General features: G+C 45.4%; 1 protein-coding gene across 1 annotated transcript in view; it reads left to right on the top strand.

Moving 5' to 3' along the window:
* The first annotated feature begins 203 nt into the window (after positions 1-203).
* Positions 204-24999, top strand: part of OBSCN (obscurin, cytoskeletal calmodulin and titin-interacting RhoGEF) — a 193300-nt gene continuing 168504 nt past the window's right edge. The window contains exons 1-7 of the mRNA XM_086614829.1: positions 204-1335; positions 10487-10756; positions 13036-13296; positions 16983-17285; positions 18112-18378; positions 19216-19491; positions 23175-23447. Of these exons, the coding sequence (XP_086470955.1) occupies positions 204-1335; positions 10487-10756; positions 13036-13296; positions 16983-17285; positions 18112-18378; positions 19216-19491; positions 23175-23447 (2782 nt within the window). The remainder of the gene's footprint in view (positions 1336-10486; positions 10757-13035; positions 13297-16982; positions 17286-18111; positions 18379-19215; positions 19492-23174; positions 23448-24999) is intronic.

A 24999-nucleotide genomic window follows, 5' to 3' on the forward strand; every position in this document is an offset into this window, starting at 1 on the left:
ATTGCTGAGCTCAAATCTAAGATATCTGCAAGACCTTCTCACCCATAATGAGAAGGACAATGAAAACGTGCCCCAACTAGACTGTTCTGGGTGACAAACATCTTGATACCACGGAAGTGCAGCGATTCTTTGCCTGCACCATCTCATTTGCTCTCTCTTGACATGTTTGTGTTTTTTTTTTCCTCACCCTTTAGGAAACCAAGATGGATTACAGCTCGTTCAGCGGAGTCCCACGGTTCTTGACCCGGCCTAAGGCATTCATGGTGTCTGTGGGGAAGGATGCCACCTTGAGCTGCCAGATCATTGGAAACCCCATCCCAGTTGTAAGCTGGGAAAAAGATAAACTTCCAGTTCAGTCTGGGGGAAGGTTTAAAACCACAGAAGATGGGGATCTCTATAGACTAACAATCTACGATCTGAGCCTGGAGGACAGTGGCCAATACATCTGCCGGGCCAAGAACACCATCGGGGAAGCCTTTGCAGCTGTCAGCATCAAAGTTGGAGAGGAGACCACAGTAACGGAGTCAGCCCCGTACTTCATCCAGAAACCCTCCTCCATTAAAGTAACTTTGGGGGAAGATGCCATGTTCAAATGCAAAGTTCAGGGCAGCCCTCCCCTCTCGGTGAACTGGGAGAAGGATGGGAGACACCTGCGGAACCGGGCTGATGCCGGCCGCTTCCAGATTGAGTCTGCCGGGGAGTCAAACGCTCTCACTATCCAGTGTGCCAGGCTGGGGGACAGTGGCACCTACACCTGCCGGGCAGAGAATCCCATTGGCTCTGCCAGCGCTTCGGCCGCGCTGGTGGTGGAAACGCAGGGCTCTTCCAACCCGGGCAGCAGCAGCCACTTTGATACCAGCTGCGGCAAGACGGTGTCCTTGTTGTCTCACTTGCAAAAGAGGCGGGAGGAGATCAGGAAGATGGACATCTCCCATGGGACTCTTGATTCAACATCTGCCCAGTCTTACTCCACAGCAGAAGGGTTGTCCGGCATCGGCTACAGCCTCTCTCGGGATTACGAGAGAGCGGCTGGACTTACCACCAAAGGGGCTCGCAACGCAACTTTTGGGACGCTGACACGCACGTGCAGCGTGACGGAGGGAAAGCACGCCAAGCTGAGCTGCTACGTGACGGGCGAGCCCAAGCCGGAGATTGTGTGGAAGAAGGACAACGAGGTCATTTTGGAAGGGCGGCGGCATGTCATCTATGAGGACGATCAGGAGAACTTTGTGCTGAAGATCCTCTTCTGCAAGCAGGTAGACAACGGGCTGTACACCTGCACGGCCTCCAACCTGGCAGGCCAGACGTACAGCTCCGTGCTCGTCACCGTCAAAGGTGGGTGCTTATGTTTCTCACCGGGGTGGGCACGCCTGTAAGGAGACAGGCAATGCACTTCCAAATTGCTGTGGGAGAGTGAACAAAACTTCTGCCACCAAACTGCTGCAGAGGAGTGTGGGTTAGACATGAATGAAAGCCCTCCAGCTGTAAAGGGGGTTGAGCACTGGAATGGATGACTTGAGGAGAGAGTCCAATCACTGCGGGGTTTTAGGAAGGGCAACAAACAGGTCTCAGTCAGGGATGGATGATGTAGAACTGGCTGGTTGTGGGGCAGCTGGGATAAACCAGATCACTAAAGATCCCATCTGTCCTGGTTTTATGGTAATCTAAGAGATCCATTACCATCCTCTGCATCAGGGCCTGCTAAAGTCCCATCTTACCCTTCTTTATCTTCACTGTAGGTTTAGTCAGACTGGCAGACACATGCCATTTAAGTGGAAGCAGAGGAAACTCCTCCCTGCAAGATGAGTGTTTCAGGCTGCCTTTGATGTCTTGGGGGACCTACTCCAACTCTATTCACAGTCCATCTTGGTTCTTCTGTACAGAGTGACCCACCAGCAGCCTTTTTCTTGCCAGGCCTCATCAGCCTTTTCCCAGCTTGTGTTGCTGGGTAGCCCTATAGCCCTTGTATGCTCCCAGTACTCTACCAGGTCCAGGGTGCCTCTGTTTACTGTGGCTGGGGGTGATGGACTCACCTTCAGAAGGTCCCTCAATGCTGGTGGAGGTCGGATCAAGCTCTTCAGAGCAGTGACAAAAAATGTGACACATGTATTTTCACAAAGGAAGCTCTAAATTTTCAAGCTGCTCTCCCGTTTGGCAAGGTTACAGCAGGCAGTTGGCAACCGAGGCAGCACCTGTAAATTAACTCTCAGATGTAAAAGGCTTTGCCTCTTGAGTAGCAAAATAGGTTTTTTTGACTGGCAGCAAAATAGATTAGAAGTTCAAATGAGTAGGAATGATCTGTGTTTCATACTCGTCTTTAAGACTCTCAGCTCTTATTTGGTTTTCTGGTTTTCCTTTTCTGGACCTCTCCTTTCACATTCACCATCTTTCCCGTCAGTGACTCAGTCTCCGCGTCCATCGGTGACGCCTGATCTGTGGAACCTGCTGGCACTTGTCCAACTCGTTGCCATCCCTTGGAGGTGCTGAGTGGTGTTGGGAAGGGCATTCGTCCTCTTCCATAAAGCTGTGATTACCTCATGAGCCGGGACTCAGAACTGAAGACCGAGCCTGGCTCTTGGGTGGGTGCTCGCTTTGATGATGGCTCAAGCTCCATCACTTGCCCAACACCTGTCTTGCAAAGACAAATATCTTTCCCTCTGCCCATGCTTATTTGATTATTCCAAATGAGAGCAACCTGTTCCAAAGGAGATGGGGAAAGCATGCGAAGCAGCAGGTCTGGGAGCAAGCACCATGGGAAAAAGCTATTTGTCAATGTCCATTGTCAAGAGACAACTGTGAGTCAGAGGGTTTAAGTGCAAATGTTTATGGTCTGTTTCTTTGTTATACTATACCATGCTGGGCTTTCTGACCAGGCCAAGGCTGCCATGGAAAATCTACATGTGTTGGTTATAATTAGGCCCTGAATAATGACTCTCCTCTGTGTCAGCAGAAGTCCTTCTTAGGCCTCCAGAGACAGCTCAGAATGATGCAGCAATGAAGGGAGCTTTTAATTCTGCTGTTTATGCCATTGGTGATGCCATTAGCCCATCTGCCATCGGGTTTAGGGCGGCAGGTCATCTTGCCACACAACCTTCTTCTTGCTCAGTCATGCAGAAGCAGCTAAATTCTCCAAGCAGCCACCCTTGGTAGGCACCAGGCTGCTGTGTTGGTCTTTCTGCAGGTAACAGCATGTTTATAGAGCCTGTGATACTGCAGCTACAGTGTGTGTCTACACACATAGGTACCAGGAAAGAGAAACTTTGTTGAGTTTAAATATACTCTGGCATTTTGATTCACATAATTTCAATGCAAGAATCCGAGTGAGAATATTTCTAGGTCTTTTAAAGGTAATAATAAAAAAAAGACTATCTAACCCAGGATCCTGTCTGTAAAGTGACTTTTGGCAGTCTCTCAGGGCATAGGTCTGGGCACGGGTCAAACTTGTCCTCTAGCTTGGCTCCTATATTCTGCCAATCTAGATCCTAGACCCAGAGGCACAACACATTTGTTAGCATTTGCTGAACCCACGCCCTAAAGATCACTGAGCTGAATAAAAGAGATTTTTGAGCTGTTCCTAAATGAGATATGGTGAGTCAGATGTAAATCTCGAAAGTGAAGCTACGGGGCAGAGTATCACTCTCACAATTAAGGAAAACCAAGAGCTGATTACTCTGATTCAGCAACGTGCTGGATGCTGGTGGCTAGAGCAGGGATAAAACCACAAGCCATATACACTGAAACGTGAGATGCAGAAATAGTTAGGATATACTGCCCAAGAGTAAACCTTTACACTAGGGGAGGTTTAGATTGGATATTAGGAAAAATTTCTTCACCGAAAGGGTTGTCAGGCATTGGAAGAGGCTGCCCAGGGAAGCGGATGAGTCACCATCCCTGGCGGTATTTAAAAGACGTGTAGATGTGTCACTTAGTGGACATGGTTTAGTGGTGGCCTTGGCAGTGTTAGGTTAACGGTTGGACTCGATGATCTTAAGGGCATTTTCCAACCCAAATGATTCTATGAGTTTATGATTTTTGCCAAACCAAAGAGCAGAGAGGATGGGAGGAACACGAATAATTGACTCAGATGTCTTGGAGGGTTTTGGAGATGTCCTGAGGCCATGTGTGAAGTTAGTGAGAACAGTGCATGAAGAGTGTACAGGTCTCTGTCCTTGGACCTGGGCCAAGCAATGTTCATCTGAGCCCCTGAATACAGTAATCAGATACTGTATGAAAAGGTTAAAGGTTGCAAGCCAAACGGGGTAGAGATGGGAAAAACAGGCTGGTGCTGAGGCCACTTTATTCGTCTCTCACCTGAAGTGGTTCTGGATGACTGCTGTCATTGTAGTCACTTTTGAGATCTGAAAGAGAACTTGAGAAATGTGGAGGTAGAAAGGAAAGTTGGAAAGCATAGCAACTAGGAGGGAGACAAAAGGTGCAAGGTGGTGGAAGCTTGTCCATGTGCCTTTAGATCATAGGATCATAGAAGGGTTTGGGTTAGAAAGGACCTTAAAAGTCATCTAGTTCCAACCCCCCTGCCATGGGCAGGGACACCCTCCACTACACCAGGTTGCCCAAAGCCTCATCCAACCTGGCCTTGAACACTTCCAGGGATGGGGCAGCCACAGCTTCTCTGGGCAACCTGTTCCAGTGCCTCACCACCCTCAGAGGGAAGAATTTCTTCCTTGGATCTAATGGAAATCTCCCCTTTTTCAGTTTAAAGCCATTGCTCCTTGTCCTATCACTACGTGCCCTTGTAAAACGTCCCTCTCCAGCTTTCTTGTAGCTCCCTGTGGAAAGATTCTCCATATTCTTACTCTCTCTGGATCATTTTTGTTAGGTAGAGGGAAAACTTGCCTCTGGAATAATAAATGGAGAGCCCGTGAGAAGGCCAGGGATAGGCAAGAGGAAATGCAGGCAAGCGAGAAGATCAGGTCAAGCAGACAGATATGCCTTGAGAAGGTTAAGAAAACATTGGCTTCTTTGCAGGCTGCACCTATTCTTAGCAAAATACGTGTTAGCAGGACCTGCTTTTAAAAAATAACATCATCTCATTGCTAGTTTGGTTGGTATGGACCAAACAAAAAGCCTATGACACTCTGGAGAAATATGTTCTCAAGACAAGCAGCCAAATTCATATCTCATCTAAGCTCTTGCTGTTTCCTGCTGACTCCATGAGCTGCTCTTGCTCCGTGCTCCCTCGGGGTTTTGCTGTGTCTGTCTCATGTTTTTCCCAACAGACAGGTCTTTGTAGATCTCTTATTTCTCCTCCTTTAGAAATATTATTGTCTTCATTATATTCCTTAACGGGTATTTCTGCTCTGGCTAAAAGCAGAGTGATAGAAAAAAAATTGTACAGTCAAAAAAAATTTTTTTAAAAAAGGGTAAAAATCATGCTGATACTAAAGATGAATTTAAATTACCTCTCAGGGCACTTGAACTGCTCTTCCAGCTTCAAGATGGACAGTTCCCATGCCTCTTGCTTCCGCTCCCCCACTGCAGCCTGTGTCAGCTGCATCTAAGTTGTCTCTTCTGTGGTGTCTGGGACTCACGTGTAGGTGGAGCTCTGGTGACTTGAGCAGAGCTGAAAGTGCTTTATTTTGTGGAAAACACAGCCCAGCTGGAAAAGCATCCTTAGGAAAGGATGTGGTCAGGAAACCATCAAACCATGGCCTTCAAAAAGCACCAGAGCAGATCATATTTCTACTCTAGTCATTCTGACACAAGCCACCTAGATTTTCTTGAAGGAGATCTAAATAATTGAGTGTTTTGAGCAAAATCACTGTTTTGCTGTGAAAAGCTGTAAAAGATCAGAAATCACCTTTCTTGCTCAATGTTGAATAATTTTTAATCAGTTCTGGTATTTGTAGGAACTAGAGATGGGAGTTGGCGGCACTTCTTATCTGAAGCAGAGGGTCCCTGGGAGAATTATGTCACATGTAACCTCAACTGAACATACATTTTGCTTATCTTAGAAGGACATTTTCAGATATTATGAACATTTTGGATAATAAGGAAAATAGTTGATAGATAAATGGCTTTATCTTCTGTATTAGAATTATGCTTAACACGAGCTTACATTGAGAATTGCTATCATAGAAGGGTTTGGGTTGGAAGGGACCTCAAAGACCATCCAGTTTCAACCACCCTGCCATGGGCAGGGACACCCTCCACTACACCAGGTTGCTCAAAGCCTCATCCAACCTGGCCTTGAACACTGCCAGGGATGGGGCAGCCACAACTTCTCTGGGCAACCTGTTCCAGTGCCTCACCACCCTCAGAGGGAAAAATTTCTTCCTTAAATCTAACCTAAATCTGCCCTCTTTCAGTTTAAAGCCATTGCCCCTTGTCCTATCACTACACGCCCTTGTAAAAAGTTCCTCTCCAGCTTTCCTGTAGCCCCTTTAAGTACTGGAAGGCTGCAATAAGATCACCCCGGAGCCTTCTCTTCTCCAGGCTGAACAGCCCCAACTCTCTCAGCCTGTCTCCAGAGCAGAGGTATTCCCGCCCTTGGATCATCTTTGTGGCCCTCCTCTGGATTCGCTCCAGCAGCTCCATGTCCTTCTGATGTTGGAGACTCCAGAGCTGAATGCAGCATTCCAGGTGGGGTCTCCTGAGAGCAGAGCAGAGGGGCAGAATCCCCTCCCTCGCCCTGCTGCCCACGCTGCTTTGGATGCAGCCCAGGACACGGTTGGCTTTCTGGGCTTCTCACTCTGTCAAGGGCAGTGCATGACAAACAGGCATCTAGAAATGAACAGCCAATATTTGTGGAGCTCGTCAGACCGAATACGACACAATTATCCGCAGCAGCTCTTCCCGATGTGCCTGCAGCAGTTACAACACAGAATATTTCGGATTTGTGCCGGGTGCTGTACAAACAGGTGGGAGGTGGTGCCCGTGTTGGAGAGTTTGCAATGGAAGGGTTGTAATCTGACAGGCTGCAGGACAACGTGGGGTGAAGGAGATTAATGGGGGTCTCCGCTCAACTCACCACGCTGGCCAGTAGGAGAATAAGTGGATTTATTTGTTTTCACGTTTAACCAGTTAAGTGGAAAGTACACTGAAAGGCAGCTGTAAAGTTTAGTGCTTCCTTCCTCAGAATAAGTCTTCTCCGTGTAAATATTTTATGGTTGCGTACTCAGACTGTGGTGATTAGCCTATTAACAAGGAACATGAGCCACTCGCCTTTCACGGATCTTTCCTTGGGATCTGTGTGGCCTGTTGATCGGCTGGGACACTGTTCCCTCCTGGCCACCTCTCCGAGCATCTCTCAGATGGTTAGATGGATTGTTGGGGATGCCTATCCTAAAGAGACCTGTGGTCCTTCTGTAGTCCCCTGAGCAAAATTAACTCACTTTCTCTGACCAGGTACATGCTACATGATGTAAAGACCGTGGAGATACATTCAGGAAGATGGGGCTGGTGGGTTTTAGAGCCTCTCTCACATCTCCAAAGCAAAAAAAAAGCAGTGGGCTGGGTGAATCCCAGGCTTTGATTCGGTTTATCAGCTGCTGGCTCTCTGAAGCCCCATTCAGAGTGAGATGGGAAGTGTGCGCACATGTCAGTAGGACGAACACAAAGTTGTTTTCAGAGGATATCTGTGACCCCAACCTGTTGAAGATAGCCTTGCACTTACTTTCCCTGGCTGGAAAAACAGTGCTGTTACTGCAACACATGCAAAAGAATCAACCAACTCTTCTGCATTTGTATATTTAAAAGCTTTTCCCTAGAGCAGCTTTTTTTTTGTGTGTGTGTGTGTTGTTTTTTTAAGCTTAGATACTGCTTACTGCCTGTAAAGGGAGAGGGGTTAATGATATGGCCAGTTGCTCCCAGTATGGGAATACACTGGTGTGCTTCCCAGGTGCAGCTCGTATTTCCTTCTGGCCCTTGGGCATGTCTGTGTGTTCTCAGTGTCGGATCCAGACACCCTCCTATCTCACACAGCAGCACCGTATCCGGAGCCTGGCATCCTTCTGGTTAATGGTTTCTTGATCTCATCCTCTTGCTTTTTCCCGTGACGTGAGAATTACAATGTCTTCAAACCCCTTGACTACATGGGATGTTTCCAGAGGTGATGTAGAGGATTGCAGGGCAGGATTCTGAGTTGCCTGTTGGTTAAAGAAAAAACCATGTGGAGCGTGGGCAGAGCAGATCTGTGTAACCACAGCTGAAGACTTTTCAAGACAAGACTTTGACTTGCCTTCAACTGAGATGCATTGAGGCAAAACATTTTTTAAGGAAACAGTCAAGTCAACATGGTGAGCTAAAGTCATCTTCCTGTCCCTAAAGGTTATTGTATGGGTTCCTGTTCAGGTTTAAATCTCAGGATAATGACCAAGGTAGTAGACAGCATCACTCCCTCCAGGTGTCCTGTCAAGCCCTTAGGATCTGGTATCTCCATCCAGGCTGTGCTCAGCTGGAAATAATTGGAAGTGTTTGTGACAGCTGCAATTGTGGCTGTGGCAGAGGTGGAATGAGAGACCTGCAAAACTGAATTCATGAGTTTCTAGGGCTTGAGTTCAGAAAAGGGCAAACCTGATCAAAGACAGCACTGCTCCCATAGCAGCTCCTGTCCTAATGGTGGGGTAGGAGCGGGCAGGTGAGGGACTCAGTTAGACCCTGAGCTACCAGATCTGAATTTTACAAAATGAAGGCTCCTGGACATCAAAGCTTTGATCTGGGATGTTTGAGGGCCTTGATTTGTGTTTCTCCAGCCTATAGAGCATTGTGCCTCTGAACGGGATGTGCCACCATGGCTTACAAATCAAAGACAAGTCTGCTCCTGTTTGACTCTTGGACTAGCACTTGACATTACTGACTGGTAGCGATCACATGAAGTTACCAACCTGAGAGTCTGTTTGTGGTCAGGGAGAGTCACAAATAAAGGCTGGGAGCCGGTGCAGTAGTTATTAGAAGATGAAGGTACATGTCAAGACGTAATCTCTCGCGAAGCATGAGTGGTGATGCATCAGCACGGGCTAATCCAACACTGTGACATGACTGGTTGCCCAGCGAAGCTGTGGATGAGCCATCCCTGGAAGTGTTCAAGGCCAGGTTGGATGAGGCTTTGAGCAACCTTGATCTAGTGGAAGGTGTCCCCGCCATGGCAGGGGGGTTGGAAGTAGGTGATCCTTAAGGTCCCTTCCAACCCAAACCGTTCTATGATTCTATGACTGCGGCACCAGTCCCGTGGCTGTGACCATTGGCTGTCCTCTTCAGTCCAACTCCTCTTTCTCCAGTTTAGTGCTGGGGTATTAGGATGATTTCACAGCGCAGCTGTCACTGGAATTAAACATTGTTCTGTTCACAAAATATCTTCTCTCACTGCCGTGCAGCTGTTTTGCGCGTTTGATCTACACTCTGGCTTCTCCCTAAGCCGGAGCACTGCAGCCCCACTGCTGGAGGAGAGCAGAGGCAGTTGGGAGACGTGGGCTCTTTCTCTAGTTCTTTTGTTGTCATTGACAAAAGCTGTTACAGAGGCTTTGGGATTTGTGGGGAGACCAGAAAACTCCTCCATGAGTTCATAGATTCATAGATTTCTAGGTTGGAAAAGACCTTAGAGATCATCGAGTCCAACCGTCCCTAATCCCCATTAAACCGTATCGTTAAGTAGCTCATCCACCCTATTCTTAAACACATCCAGGGATGGGGACTCAACCACCTCCCTGGGCAGCCTATAAAGCACAGAGTTACTTCTGTGCTTTCCACCACGTCTGACCTTGTGTGTGCAGCTGCCTCTCATCTTTCTATGCCCTTTTGGATCCCTCCACTGAGCTGAAAGATCCCTAAAACATCAATTCCTGCACCAGCTGACCAGCTCAGCTGCTCACGCTCGCCTAGAACTGCTGCCCTGTGCCCTTTCCCTAAGACCAGCTTGTTTCCTATTTACCCACCTGTAGCATCCTTACTTTTAAGGGCTTTTACTCTGATGCGAAGTGACTTCTGCTATGTATGGAGTCAGGCTGGGTGGTCCCTGCCCTTTGTCTTGTTGGCATCACTGAATGGCAGGGTGTAATACAGAGATCTTCATGCTAGAGGACAAGTAGGCCACAAGAGCAGAATTCGTTAGCCTGATGCTTCACCACCTTGTTCACGTTACTTTGGATTAGAGCAAACTCCTCTGTGTGGTGTTGTGGGGCAGGTGCTGCAGTTCAGACTGGTACTGCTTCGTTTTAAATAAGTGTAGAAACAAACTGAGTCCATGGTTGGACTCAACTATCTTAAGGGTCGTTTCCAACCTAAATGATTCTATGATTCTAAGCCCGGAAAAGTACTTCTGCTGGGATCTAAGACCTTTTTTACAGGAGAGCAGAACACCTGCTGCAGTAGGGCTTGCTTATGGATTTGGACAGCAGCTCAGGACAAATCGATATCATTAATAAAGGGTGTTAACATTTAATATTTTTTCTATTGACTTATTTATTTGCACACCTCTTACCCCAGACCATTGCCAACTCTTGTTTCTCCTTTCCGTTTTTATCCTCTTAAGAACCTTCAATACCTTTCAAGGAAAAACTGAAGGACCTTGAAGTGAGGGAGAAGGAATCTGCCACCTTCCAATGCGAAGTGCCCGTTCCTAGTACGGAGACAGCTTGGTTCAAGGAGGAAACCAAACTCAGGCAGAGCAAGAAATACAACATCGAAGAGGAGGGCACGTATCGCCGTCTCACTGTCCAGAACGTCACTACAGATGATGATGCTGTCTACATCTGTGAGATGAAAGAAGGGAGCAGGACCATCGCAGAGTTATCTGTCCAAGGTAAGAAAGAGTCTTGCTATTTCAGATCTGCTCAAGTCTCACCTACTGAGTGTGAGATTCATGCATGGGGGCCCACACTTGACCTTGTGAATGGCATCTACCCCGTGCATGAGTGCAGTGAAGAACAGCAGACTCACCCATGGTGTGAGAGGAGAGCCACGTGTGGTGGGTCAGTGGGTCCCTGGGTCTTCTGCCAGGGTGTATCTGGGACACAGGGTCACAGAGCGGGGGCAGATTGTGTTGCTGCACAAGATATGTCACCCGGTGAGGCCCTGTGCTCAAAGAGGCTTTCTAGAAGGCAAAGTCCTTGAGTGTTGTCTAGCATTGTAGACTTTCCTTAACATGATCTCAAGCATCAGACATGTCCCCTGGCACTGTCTCACACAGGTCTTGTCTGGTGTCCAACGGTGAATCTTGTCTGAGAGTGGTGCTGACCGCACTGGGAAACTGGCTTAGCTGCTGTGGTTTATGGTCCGATGTGTGGTGCAGGCTGTGGTCAGCACCCGTATGGTTTCAGACTCGAAACCAGATCCACGCTCCAGATCTCTGACATCCGGAGCTGTTCTCTGGAGTTTGGAAAGCTGATTAGACAGTGGCCAAACATGGATATAGATTCACATCTAAGTCTTCTGAGTCAAGTGGTTTAGGACCAAAGTGCATGGAGATGTAGAGCCTGGTACGGTGTAGGTGTTTCACAGCCAGTAGACAGGCACATCAGAGACATAGGCATGCCTGCAGAAGGGGCCATTGGTTCTCAACTCCAAGAGTTCTGAACTCCAAGATACTTGTTGGATGAACAAGTATCTACCCATGCAACTCCAGGACCTATAATTTTGGTTTGATGGTGCTTACGCTGGTACCATTGATGTCTCCTGTAGCATGAATTGAAAACCTGTAATAGCAACAGGATTGCACTTGTCCTGTCTCATTTGAAGCCTGACTTTAGTCCCAGTGAAACCAGAAGAAATTCTCCGCTACATAAATTGGTGCAAGACAGTTAGATGCTGTGCATCCTTGTGCAAACTCCTTTTTGCATCACTAGAAAAAAGATAAGAGTCCACATGGCTGGAGGCAGAAGGGGAAATACAGTCCAGAAACATGGGAGAGTTCAGATAGACATCCTTTTGTTGCACCTTCTGTTAGGTCTAGACCAGCCAAACCGCCTGTGTTTGGCCCCAGTAGGACCACTGGTGTTTGTTATACTTGTTTGTGCTGTGGTACTACGACATGTTCCATTAAAAAACAGAGTGACTGAACCAGGAGGAGCTCTCAGGAGGAAAAGGAGGCAAAGCCTTCCTAGGGGAACCCTGTGGCTACCCTGGAGGGAGAAGATTCGAGAGAGCAGGATGTGGTTGGGAGAACACGAGAGCTTGACAGGATGCAAAGGGCTGCAGGGATGGGGACACTGCTGAAGGCAACAAGGAGCAGATACGCTGCCAAGCTTCGGCGAGGATGAGCAGAGAATCAGGGTCTTGAATCCCACTGATGAAACATGTGCCTGATCTGTTGTTTCATGAAGGAGTTCAATATTGCTTCTCCTTAAATAGCTCTAGGTGCTTTGCCTGGATGAAGGCACTTTTGCCTTGCAGGGGCTGTTTCAGGGCTTGAGCCAACTGTCAACAGGGGTGGTGTCCTGATGCTTTGTTCAAGCTTTCCTGTGAACAGTCACATCTTGTAATTTTGAGGTTATTTTAATAAGCCATAATCAGTTTAGCCACTTGGAAAGACCATAACTAAGTGAAGTTTATTGCATGTGAATTTCTGGGTTGACTTGAAAAAGAAATCAGGGATTTTCAGTGCATTTTCTATTAATTCAGGTGACTGGTGTGTTTGCCCTCTTGTTTATGTAACTTACTGCTCATCTGATGGAGGCAAAATCCCCAAAGGCTGGTTTAAGACTGACCTGCTTTAGCAAAGTTTTAATTTGAATTCCCAGTGCATGTGGTCCATGAAAGTCACATCACTGTCAAATCTATTCTTGGCAAGGCCACGCACCTTGTGTTTCTCGACAGCAGACTCTGTTGTTAGACTAAAAACATGAACAACTGTAGCCAAACGAGATTGTTTTTCTCTCTTTAATGACCAAAATGAGTCCTTGGGATTATCTGTTCTGTAGAATTCAGAGCCTAGGAATTCATTCAGGGATGAATGAATAGCATCTACAATGTTTTGATTAAGCAAGAGCTGTTGGCTGGTCCTGTTGTAGTCTGGATGGCCCAGTGTTGCCAGAGACTTTATTATCTGCTGTTTGCTGATCAAAATTAATTTATTATTTAAAGGGAACATCATTAAAAAACTTCCACGAAAGACTGCAGTCTTCATAAATGACACAGCCATCTTCTGCGTGGAGCTGGAAAATGAATGCCAGAACGTCCGATGGCTGAAAAATAAAGAAGAAGTGAAACCCAGTGATCGAATCTCCATCACATGCTCCGGCAAGCAGCACACCATGATCATCCGAGAGTGTAAGATGGAAGATGCTGGCGAGATTGCCTTCCTGGCTGATGAAAGCAGAAGTTCTACCCAGTTCACTGTGACCAGTAAGCTTCACTTTTATTTGGCATTGGTGTTGGGTCTTCCCTAGTAGGCAGGTACTCCCATGTTGGCACTGTGGTTTTAGGTGCTACCATGGTAGGTTTGTTGTCCAAAGACAGCAGAAGGTTTGATGTCTGCCACAAAAGCTGACAGCCTGAATGCTAGTCTTATGAAATGTCACGGAGAGGTCGAAACAGAGAGAAGAAGAGTCCTGGGGAAAGAGCATGGCACAGGGGTGTCTTCTCTGTGCCATTCTCATTTCGTGCTGCAGTGAATGTAAACTGGTAACTGAGTACAACATGGGGACATGTGTGTTCTCCCCATCAGGAGGTGCTTAGAAAACATCATATAAATTGCATACGTTGCAGTCACCTTCATCGTGCACAGAGTGCTGCGGGTGCTCCGTCTACGTGTTGACCTCCATTTTCCAAAATCGTTAGTTTCTTTGAGGGGCGTTTATCAATTCTTGCTATGGGGATAATAACTCTTCTAGCAAATAGGGGCCACTTATCTCTCCCTTTCTCTCTTTGCTGGGTATTTGGAGGGGAGAGTCAGCGAGCATTCAGTTCCTTCCCTAGGTCTTGAGTCCACAGAGTCATGAAGGTAGACTGGGGGTATGCTGGCTGTGATGGGGAAGCAGATAGACACCCTGAACATTTTTGGCAGAGTATTTCCATTCTAGTAAGCAAAAACATCGGTGAAGGAACATCTAGGCACACGCACATGAAGCATTGCAGGGGCAGTCAAGCGTTCACCAAACTTGAAACATCTTATTTTGATTTTTACTTCTTAAGTTGTTTGCATTGAAGTAAAACATATTAAAAAAAAAAAAAAAAAGGCAAGAAAAAGAGGAAATGCTTCCTCCTGAAAATATAGTTTCCTTCCTTTTGTGGAGAGCAACAAAGCCATGTCCTCTCTCCTCCTCTCTTTGACATGACAAAGTTGGGAAGACCCTGTGAATTGATGGTAGCTATGCTGAAAGAAGAGACCTTACTCTTGATTAGCTTTGCCTGGGGAAACTGATCCAATGTGCAGGCTGGAGAATTCCTTCAGCTGGCACATCTGATCCAAGCAAGGGTTTCTGTTGACAGAGCAGTAGGAGCAGGCACATTTTAGAGATCAGACCTGAAATGAAACTTTGGTGGAGCTACCTAATTTTATGATGCTTTATTTTGATGGTGTTGCATTTCCTAGGCAAGAGCTGCTTCTTCTAAGGCAGAGAATTGCACGTGGCTTCTGGCTCTGCTGCAGTTCCAGCTTGCAGGTGGTCAAGTCACCAACTCTTGTCACTATTTGGGAAGAACAATATTTCTTTCCTCCCACCGTCACCTCCTAATTGCAATTACTGAGTAGTAAAAAGAAATCCTTAAATAAAGGTTTATAACCGCTGTGTTATCTAATCTTGGTTGGGGCATTCTGATGCTATTGAGCTAAAATGAGTTGAAAATGGGGTAAAAGTGTCGCACTTAGCATTGTGACAGTCTTTAACATCCAACCAAGCACCTATTCAATGGGAACGGCAAAGTTCACTTTGGTTTTGGACTCTGCTGTTTATGTTCTGAAGCCAATGTTGGTTCGTGGAATAGAACCAGGTAAGCAGCTGCCTTCCCACAAACAGGTATCTCCAAAGAAAATATTCCATTACGACTTCTGGTGGTAAGGTCAGGAGATCTGATTCCAGCATCTAGCATTTGGCTTCATGCTGCACTTGATGAGACCTTTGGCATCTAGCTCTGACCAGCAGTAACTGCCAGGCTGGCAACTGTACACCCCAAAACACTTCTGTGTCTGTTTATGTAATGGAGAAAAATTGTATCACACTGAGATTTCCTATTCTTACACTTGGTGCTTATCTGATTAGCTGCTTGAAGAATCCTGTGTGCTATGTTTGCATCGTTTTCAATTAGCTGGACGAGATCAGTGTTGACTGTTTTAATAGCTTTTACCAGGCAAGCAATGTTTATATATCATTTGTGCAATAGCTTACATTGTTACTATGCCCATTTTACAGATGGGTAAACTGAGGCAGAGAGCTGCTCAGTTGTCTCAGAGCTCAAATTTTAGTCTAGGCTCATCGTACAGGCTCCCTCGACAGTCATGAATACTTGAGTATCTGTAAAGTGTGATTCATTTTAGATGTCTCACCCACCTCTTTTAAGCTGGGATGAATTGCTCCTGAGTGTGCTCCATGGGATCGCAGCTGGAGTCTGGATGACTGACTTAAACCAGACACCTAACTTTCAGATAGCCAGAATTAAATGAAATGAATCTTTTATCATGTCAGCAGATGTGTAATTCGAGCATATCAGGTAATTCCTAGCCTCTTGACCGTGTCAGTGGCAGAACATAGTGAATAACTCTGGGATTTCAGCCTTCTCTAAAGGTTTCAAGAGGAATGAGAGGGTCAACGTAAATCTTCATTATGCAAATACCTGCAAGGATACATTTGTGACCTCAGGTACCGTAAAATAACCGCATCTCATTGAAGGTAGGGTCTCATGGTGGTAACATTTCTTTATCATTTCCTTTTGAATTTAATTCCTGGCTCTGCATAAATTGCTAAAAGAGATCCGCAATGATAGCTATCACTCTTGGGAGACAAAGTTACAAAAGGGTCTCTGAGAGGAGACAGCACAAAATTCCAACGCAGGACGGAGGACAGATGCCCAGATGAAAGTGGCTGCAGAGAACAGCCAAGCCTGTGTAACAAACAACCCAGATCTCCATAACCCTAAAGCCCATGCACTGTTTATTCATATCTATCATCTCTGAAATGTCCCAGTTGTACAGTGTTGAGCTGCTCTTTGTTGAAACCCATTGAAGATCTGGGCAGAAATGTTCAAATGTATGGTTGGAACAGGTTCTTGAGAAGAAATGGAGAGCATAGACTGCTGGCACAGGCTGCTTTTTATGGAGGGGATTCACATGGCTGTGCAGGATGCCACTCTTTGTGTGTAAAGCATTGCAAAATGTCACCACGTTCTTCCTTGATGCAGTGGGACATTGCCACGAGTTGGTTCTCTCGATCCTGACTGTGGGGACACGAATGGTTGAAAATCTGACAGAAGATAAATAATAGCACACTTACAATGTTAGTGCAACTGTCCCTGCACAAGGATGTCTAGTAACCAGGTGGATGAAGGGCAAAGTTCTGCCCCCTCGCCAGACTCATCCCATTGATGCCTTTTATTTTCGTAGCTTGGATTCACACCAGGGAATTGGAACCGGAATTCGGTGCACAGAATTTTGAACAACCTCTGATGGTGGTTTTACCCATCTTCTGAGTGAAAATAACAGGCTGAGTGTCAGTCTGCTTTACCCAGGAGCTGTGCAGGGAGTGGTGTGGGTCTGTATCTAGCACTGAAATCTTAAGCCTATGAATTGTTCATTGTAGACTGTGCAGACAATTGTAATATTGTGTAGAAATCGCATAGGTTTAGCTGTGGAGACAGGAGTCTTGTACATCTTTGTGTAATGCAGCCCAAAAGCATCATCTTTCTTTCATTCATTCCATTTTTCATCCATTCTCTTGCTTTTCCACCTCACATCAATGTTTTACAGAGGATTATTAAGCTAGAGTAGCCTTTAGGCCAGCATAAACTCTAGTATTTTTCAGTGCAGCACAATGTTTTTTCCACTCTGACATAAACTTCTTGCTCCACTTTTTTTTTTTTTTTTTTCCCTTGTGCAGCTCCCAAAAAACCTCCCACACAACCCCCAGCTGACCCTGTGGTGAAAAATAAAACAGAAACCTCAGTGACGCTAGCATGGTCCCCTCCGAAGACGGACCGCCCCATTCCAATCGATGGCTACGTTGTGGAACGCAAGAAACTAACTGGCTTCACCTGGGTGAGGTGCCATGAGTCTCATGTCCCTGTCCCAGAGTTCACCGTGAGCAACCTGTCCGAAGAGGCTGACTACCAGTTCCGAGTGTCTGCAGTCAACACCTACGGACAAAGCCCCTACTTGGAATTCCCAGGGAGCACGCACCTCGGTGAGCACAAAACCATCGTAAGATGGGTCAGTCTGTGCCGTTCTGCCGCGTTGGCAGAAGTGTCTGAACATCTAAAGATGTTTCCCATGACTTTGAGGAGGACAGAGCATTAAGAGAGCAAAACCTCTCTCGTTTCAACCACTGACCATTGCCAACGTGATGGTGGTTGGGTTTCTGTGATAGAGCTGTGAGAAAGCTGATATTCCAATATCAGGCTGTGCGAGAGGCAGAGCTCTCTGCAGTGGACCGTAAGCCTGTAAGTGCTTCTTCTAGAGCTGGTATGAAAAGAAAAATTAAAGTAGGCTTATAGTATAATTTTCAGTGTAAAAATGAGATCTCAAACTTGCGCCTAGAGAATATTTATAGGTGATGATACTGTCATGAAAACCAGGTTCCTGTCAGTCTCTCTTTAATCTTAGAGTTACTAGGAGAACTAGGGGGGTTTACTTTATTTCTAGGGTGCCCATGTATCCATAGAATCAGTGTGAGCAGTGGGATTGCTTCTTCCTTTTATTCTTTGGTGGTTCAGGCTTGTTATGCCTTTATACATCTTAGGGAAAAAGTAAATAAAATATGCCTGTTGTTCTTTCCGTGCAGAAAGAGGACTTACCCTAAAGCCAGAGGTCAGTTACCTGCAGCTATAGATATCAAATCCTGTTGACCCAACTGCACGTCACCTTCAGCGCATGCAAATTGTCTAAGGCTGCAGGATTTTAGTCTCATATCTTGTTTACCCCAAGAGCTTCGTTCTTAGGAAGGACTATTCTCCAGCATGGCAATCTTGTGTTCTTTGGTCTCAGAGATATGTGTTGTTCTTCTTCCCCAGAACCAGTCCTGGCTGTGAAAACCCCCCTGACAACTGTTGAAGCTGCACCTGGAGGGGATGCCCTGTTTACTGTTGACCTTACAACAACCTGTTCTGGCACTTGGTACCTTAATGGTAAAGTCTTACAGGAAAGTGAGACCTGCATCATTAAGAGAACCCAAACCACTCACACCCTAATCATAAAGAATGTCACCACGAACGATGACGGAGCAGAAGTGAAATTTGTTGCCAATAATGTTGAGACCAGCACCAAGATGAGAGTGAAAGGTATTTAATTTGATCACTGTCTTGTCTTCTTCCAGTCAAGGGGCAGTTCTTGTGACCTGATGATTAGAACTGGGTCTGGAGGCTTTCACTGATGCCTGGACTGTAGGATGTACCTGAAATTGCATCATATGAACTAATGTGGGTGCTGGTAATGATGTAACCATGGTAGCACTGAGTTCAGAGTGAATCTGTGGATCTAGGATCTGAACTAGACTGCTTAACATCAGCTCATGAATTTCTATAGTTCACAACCACCGGTGAGTGGATCCTGTCACCAGATCTACCACTGAGTCACCTGGTACTGGTAACTTTAGCTCCAGATTTGGCTAGTCTTTCTGACTGTAGTGGAGTCATTCAAAACTAAAGGAGCACTAATTACTAACAGACATTGTTTCTTGGAGGTTTTTTAGTCTACCACAGACATGTGTGATGTAGAAGGTAGTATCACGTAACTCGATTTAGCATTGAGAGTTGAGTGCTCTGGCTTTTTCCTCCATGAAATGAGGATAACATCTGTTATCTACTCACTTTGCATGGCAAAAGATAGTGAAAAGACATTCATTCTGGAAGGATGTGCTTGAATTTGTGTGAAAACCTCTGCAGAAACATGTTTAGAATATTATTAAACAGTAGAAAAATGTGCTTTTTTTATTTTTTCAGTGAAAAAAAACAGACTAAGTCTTCTGAGCTGGAAAAAAACTGCTTGGTGTTGACATGAGTGTGAGGACAGGAGCAGGACCTAATATTTTTTCAAAGATCTCACAGTCTATAGCAGACACATAGGAGGGACATGTTAGCTCGATATAACTTGAAATAACGAATCTTTGGTCCTGACAGGTGCTGCAGTGAGATTTACCAACAAGAGCAGGGATATAGAAAAGGTCTCTGCTCGGCTGCGGGAGGAAGCCAAACTTCAGGCTGAGCTTTCGGACGCAGAGGCTACTGTGAAGTGGATGAAGGATGGGAAAGAGCTCAAGGCCAGTGAAAAATATGAACTTCAGACTGTGGGGAAGAGGCACATCCTGAAAATTCGCAGCACTGCAGCAGAGGATGCTGGAGCTTATGAGTGTGTTTGTGAAGGGGATAAAATGCTCTATCAGCTTTCAGTGAAAGGTATGTGACTGCCTGGGCTGCTTTCTATTAGTGACCTGTGCCTGCCCTAAGCCAATAAAGTCACCGAGGGACAGAAAGGGAGTGCTCCAGAGGCAGGGCAGGGAGTTGTGGTAACTCCCCATCAACATCTAGCGCTGACGGTACCTGTAGTCCCAGAGTAGGACAGCTTGGGAGTAAACCTGGGATCTCACACCGTCTCAGTGGTAAGAGCTGTGCTTCCACTCAAACTGACATCTTGCTGTTTCATGAGATTGAATGGTGGGTAGTGAAAAGGTGCTCCTGGGATGAAGGAATTCAGCCACAGGGGCAGGACATGATGCACGTGATCCCATGTCTGCCCTGTACTTGCTATATGATATTGGACAAGTCACTGAGGAGCTAGTTCAGCTCTGATTAAAGTCCCGATGGACCAAGATCATCTCGGCATTGTGGGATATTTTCGTTAATCGTTTGTTATTTTGTTTTCTGTCAATATCTTGGTGGATAAGAAGACCTTTCTAGGGCACATTGAGTGGCTTGACTCATATCTGTTTGCAAGGTATTCAGATGGAGGGCTGTACAGAGCAAATAGCAAACCATCATTTTCTTTTAATAATTCCCATTTGCTCGATTTGAACCAGTACTGGTTTATAGCTGTCCCATTGTTCAACTATTCTTCTTTTCATGGCCATTCCTTCCTTCCCACTTGCCTGCTACCTGGCTGTTGGGCACATCCACTCCTAGAGCAAGACATGGAGTCTTGAACATTTGTCAGAGACCAGCAGTGTTAAGCCTCCCTCTTAAAAGCCTTCCTATCTGTGTAAGCTTTTATGAACTAGTTCATGGGAGAGTTTCCTCTGCCTTGAATGGGACCAGTTTTTGGCTGAAAAGCCCCAGTGTATCCCCAGATCGTTCCTTATGGGTATCATCTGGGGGTCTTCTGAGGTTCAGAGTATAAAACCTGACTCCAAGACAGTCTAGCCTATTGTCAGACATTGTCTGGGATGGACCCTGTTGCTATTTTGCTTTGAACTGGCAAGTTCACTTTGTAAAGCCATTTGATTTCTTTGTTCTGTCCTGTAACTCACCCCTCACCTTCTTCCCAGCAATGATCTCACTGTTTCTACACTGAGTACGTATAAGGTGCTTCATCATCTTATTCTGCTGGCTTCTCACCCTCCTTGGTCTCTGTAGAAACAGCAAAGCTCCAGAGTAATGTGTGTGTTTTGCGTTTGACAACTTGCTTGGTTGGTTGTTCTTGAGCAGCAAAGTCAAAAGAGGCACAAAGAGATCTGAAAAGAATAATTTTAAAGTGTGAGCATGTTTATGGAGGGAGGAATTTGCTGTCTACACTTGGCAGCTGTTCTTAAGTTTAATTTTCTTCTCTCTCTCTGCCTCTTTGACATCATTTTTGACACTGGCAGATCTACGCACAGATTTAATTGAATTAGCTGATGGACATTTCCATGTGTTTTTCCCTGCAATGTGGTTATCAAATGAGTCATCAATGCTATTATTTTAGAATCTATGTTGACAAGCTATAACTTAAACATAGGCTGTGTGTAGCTTGATTCATGGAGAATCAGCTCTCATATATCTCATCCTTGTGAAGTGAGACTCACAAATGATCTCCCAGTATTTCACCTTTCAGCATCGCCACCTTTTATCTCTTCCTCCTCTAAATCAGACACAGCTAGCTGGTGAACCCTGCGATGTGCAGGTCAGCTGTGTCTGGCACATGGGCATCACGTGGCTGCTGAGGGGCCACCATGCTGACCCATGGTCAGAGGTGTGTCACTCTCTGGGCCTCCTGCCCAAAAAAGCCCCGCTAGAAAATGCACTTGCCATTTATCGCTGCAGCCCCGCCACTGCCATGAGACTTCACGCGCCAGGCGTCCTCTGACACATGACCTCCCACATCCAAACAGGACATCTGAGAAGTCTCCTTCAGACTGCCGAGGCCGTATTTTTCACTCTGGTTTTCTAAGGAAGTGAAAGGTGCATGAATGAACCCATCTCCCTCTTCTTCCTCCCAAATCTTTTAACCTGTGGGCTGAGTTCCAGTAATGTTGCTGGAGAAGTAGAGGTCTCAGCAGCGTTCGGGCCCTGTAGGCTTCATGGACATAGGCAGTTGGGTGGAGAAGAGGGACTATGGTGTTGTCTTACTGAAGGGAAAGCTCCACCATTGTGAGTCATTAGAAAAACAAGTGGAAACAGAAGCCCCAAGAAAAAATAATAAAATATGAGGCTTTCCTTGGTTTAAATCCTTCTGGTATGACATCTTTACCCATAAATACGGCTTCTAATAAGCAGAAAACAGGGCTGGTAGGGCCTGAAGAGGTGAAATGTAAGCTCCTGTCCCTGCCAGAAGCTGGTGATTGAATGGAGTCCTTTGAGGAGCAGAAGTGGAGAGGCCTTTGGCTGCACCATCACGTCTTTCTCTTTCCTTGTTTATTTGCTCGTTGGGTATTTCTCAGCCTTAGATTGGTGGAGATTTGGAACTGGGATTTTCTTTTTCTTTCTTACCCATGTACTGCTTGGCAAGTCAGTTCACTCTTCATTTTTATGTCTCCAGACTCTGCCACTCTACAAGCTGATGGATATCAGATCCCTACCAAATATTTGTCTGTAATTCAAAACACTACCACAGAATTGGAGAAATCGAATGTAGTTAAAAGCAAGGAAATGAAATGCAAAATCCATCTCTGTGGGGAGGGTCTTTGAGCTAAAGGAGAACCCCCGTGTGTTGCACCAGGACGTAGCACTGATAGTAACACCTTTGGAGTGAAAGTCTGAGAGAATCACACTTGGCAGGTCCAGACCATGGACTGTAACTGCTTGTTGCAGTAGCAGCAGTAAAAGCTAATAACTGCTTTTGCCAGGCGTTCTGCAGGGAGTTTTAAATTTGTATGGTGAAAGCATGTTCTTGAAATTTAGAAAAAAAATGCATTCATCATCAAGGCTTTGATTTTAGTAGCTTTGACTGCAGTCCTAGCAAAGTGACTTGATTGTATGTGTTGTTTCAGAATAATATGTTAATAAGTTTGAAAATTAATTGCCTTATCTAGAGTAAAATGAGACTGCGCTTTTAGGCTCCTATTTTTAGCTAAGATATTGGTGGGGTTTTGAATCTTTGCTTTGAGGCAATTGGTGACTCAATTATTCCGCTGTGTGTCAATCGGGTGCCAGATTTATTATTTACCTTCTATGCTCCAGTTAATTTCCTGGAAGAAATTTCTTTTCATTTCGGTCCTATGTGATATCTGTATAGATTTTTAATTTAATATAATTTAATTTATCTAGATTATATTTTAACTTCTTTTAGAGTAGATTTATTTGCCAGGTGGTCACAATACAATGGTTTGAATAACCTTCATTACTTTTCCTCCTATTTGCTTGTGTCACATCTTTCCTCACTTCTCCCAGATATTTTCTTAAAGCCCTGTTGCCTAGGACTTCCTCTCCTGTTGGTTCAGATTCCTGTGTTGTATATACTCTGGTTTTTGGATGTATGATAATCAGGTATACGGTTTTATAAAGGCTGGATATTGGCTGCTTCTGCATTAGAATCTACTAATTAGATCTATAATTCAACTTGCATATCTGGTCTTAGATAAATTAATATCTAATGTAGATGTAAACGTTGTTTATACTTAATGATGTCCACACAGCTCTTCATCAGTGCTGTGTCTGTTTTGTTTCAGCACTTCCAAACTTCATAAACAAAGAGAAAACTGGAGGAGTTATCAGGGCCGTCGCTGGAAAACAGGCTGAATTTGTTTCTGAGACCTCTGAGGCCAACATCATGGTTAAGTGGTATAAAAGTGGCAAAGAAATCACAGCCAGCAAGAAATTCACCATGGAAGATAAAGGAAAACTGCATAAGCTTGTGGCTTCAGCTGTGACGAAAGAAGATGAAGGGACGTACACGTGCAAAATTGGAGATGACACTCTTATTTTTGATTTAAAAGTCTCAGGTAAGCTCGTGATGCAAGTATGGGATCAGAGTCTGTGTTAGAAACTCAAGATTTGATTCATTATCCTCGTCTTACCTCGTAGATGGCCAGTTTTTTGAGCCATGCTGTTTCAGAGACCCTGACCCCTATTGTGATCTCTATGCAAATCCACAATATGGACAAATAATATAACAACGCTGTTGAGTATTCAAGTCAGCACAAGTTTTTACTAGAGTTGGAGTCAGGACTCAACACCCCATTGGCTGGACAGGCTGAGTGCCACATCCAGCCTTTATCCTTGCTGGATAAAGCTCCGGGATTGCTTCAGCATATACATCATCTTCGAACCTCCTGACCAAGGTGATCCTAAAGTCTTACTGTGAAAGCCTTGTATCTTCCTCTGACAAGTTTAACTCCTAATTTTGAGAGTTAGGCGTCTCCTGCTATTCCCAAAGGACACTGTGATCTCTGAGACATCTCCCTGCGGTGCTGTAAGTGAAGCCATTAGATCGTGGCACATGGCCATCAGCAGAAAGCATGTGATAAAACACGTGGCTGTCAGGTCAAGCCCAGAAGACAAATGTTTGTCATTGATGCCTTCCAGTCCACAATGGAGCTAAAGTCTAAAATGACACAAGAATTTATCTGTGAAATTCAACTGATAGAACTTGCATAGCCTGGTGGGAACCTTTTTTTCTAAAAGTGGTTTTCTGGCTTATGTATTGAGCCTAGTTTTTAACCCAGCCCTAAGTTCCAAATCGAAACTGTACTGAAAGCTTCTCATGGCGTGTCCACATGCTGCAGTACAAAGCAATTTAAGAGAAGTAACAGCTGAGAGCTTGTCACCTCTAACAGTACATCCATGTTACTATGATGCTGTCCATCAGCTAACTAAAATCAGCAGAGCTGGTTGATCTAGCACCACATGGGAGTTGAGGGATTGCTCCAGAGTTTGCTGAGCTGGAAGGATTACTGCCAGTTTACAGCTGGTGTTTGCTCAGGTATTCATGCTGCATCCTGCCTCCAGTTCTCTTTGGTTGAGAATCCAACATTATGCAATTTCACTTTGAGTGTAATTCATAATCCTGGACTCTACACATTGAAAAATTGATCTAAAAGAGCCAACCAGGCTCTGTTTGAACTGACCCCCCAAAGGGCAATTTGTACTGTCTGATTTACACTGTCTGATGAGAGCTGTCATTGACAGATTTAAAAAGTTTTCTGGAGCTGCCTTTGTCTGAACATCAAGTACAGAGGAAGCCTGCGTGATTATAGAATCATAGAATGGTTTGGGTTGGAAGGGACCTCAAAGATCATCTAGTTCCAACCCCCCTGCCATGGGCAGGGACACCCTCCACTACACCAGGTTGCTCAAAGCCTCAGTCAACCTGGCCTTGAACGCCTCCAGGGATGGGGCATCTACAATTTCTCTGGACAACCTTTCCAGTGCTTCACCACACTCAGAGGAAAGAATTTCTTCATTATATTTAATCTAAGTCTCCCCTCTTTCAGTTTAAAGCCATTGCCCTGTGTCCTGTCACTACACGCCCTTGTCAAAAGTCCCTCTCCAGCT

This window comes from Tauraco erythrolophus, chromosome 7, assembly GCF_009769465.1.
Source record: "Tauraco erythrolophus isolate bTauEry1 chromosome 7, bTauEry1.pri, whole genome shotgun sequence".
In the NCBI taxonomy this organism is placed as follows: domain Eukaryota; kingdom Metazoa; phylum Chordata; class Aves; order Musophagiformes; family Musophagidae; genus Tauraco; species Tauraco erythrolophus.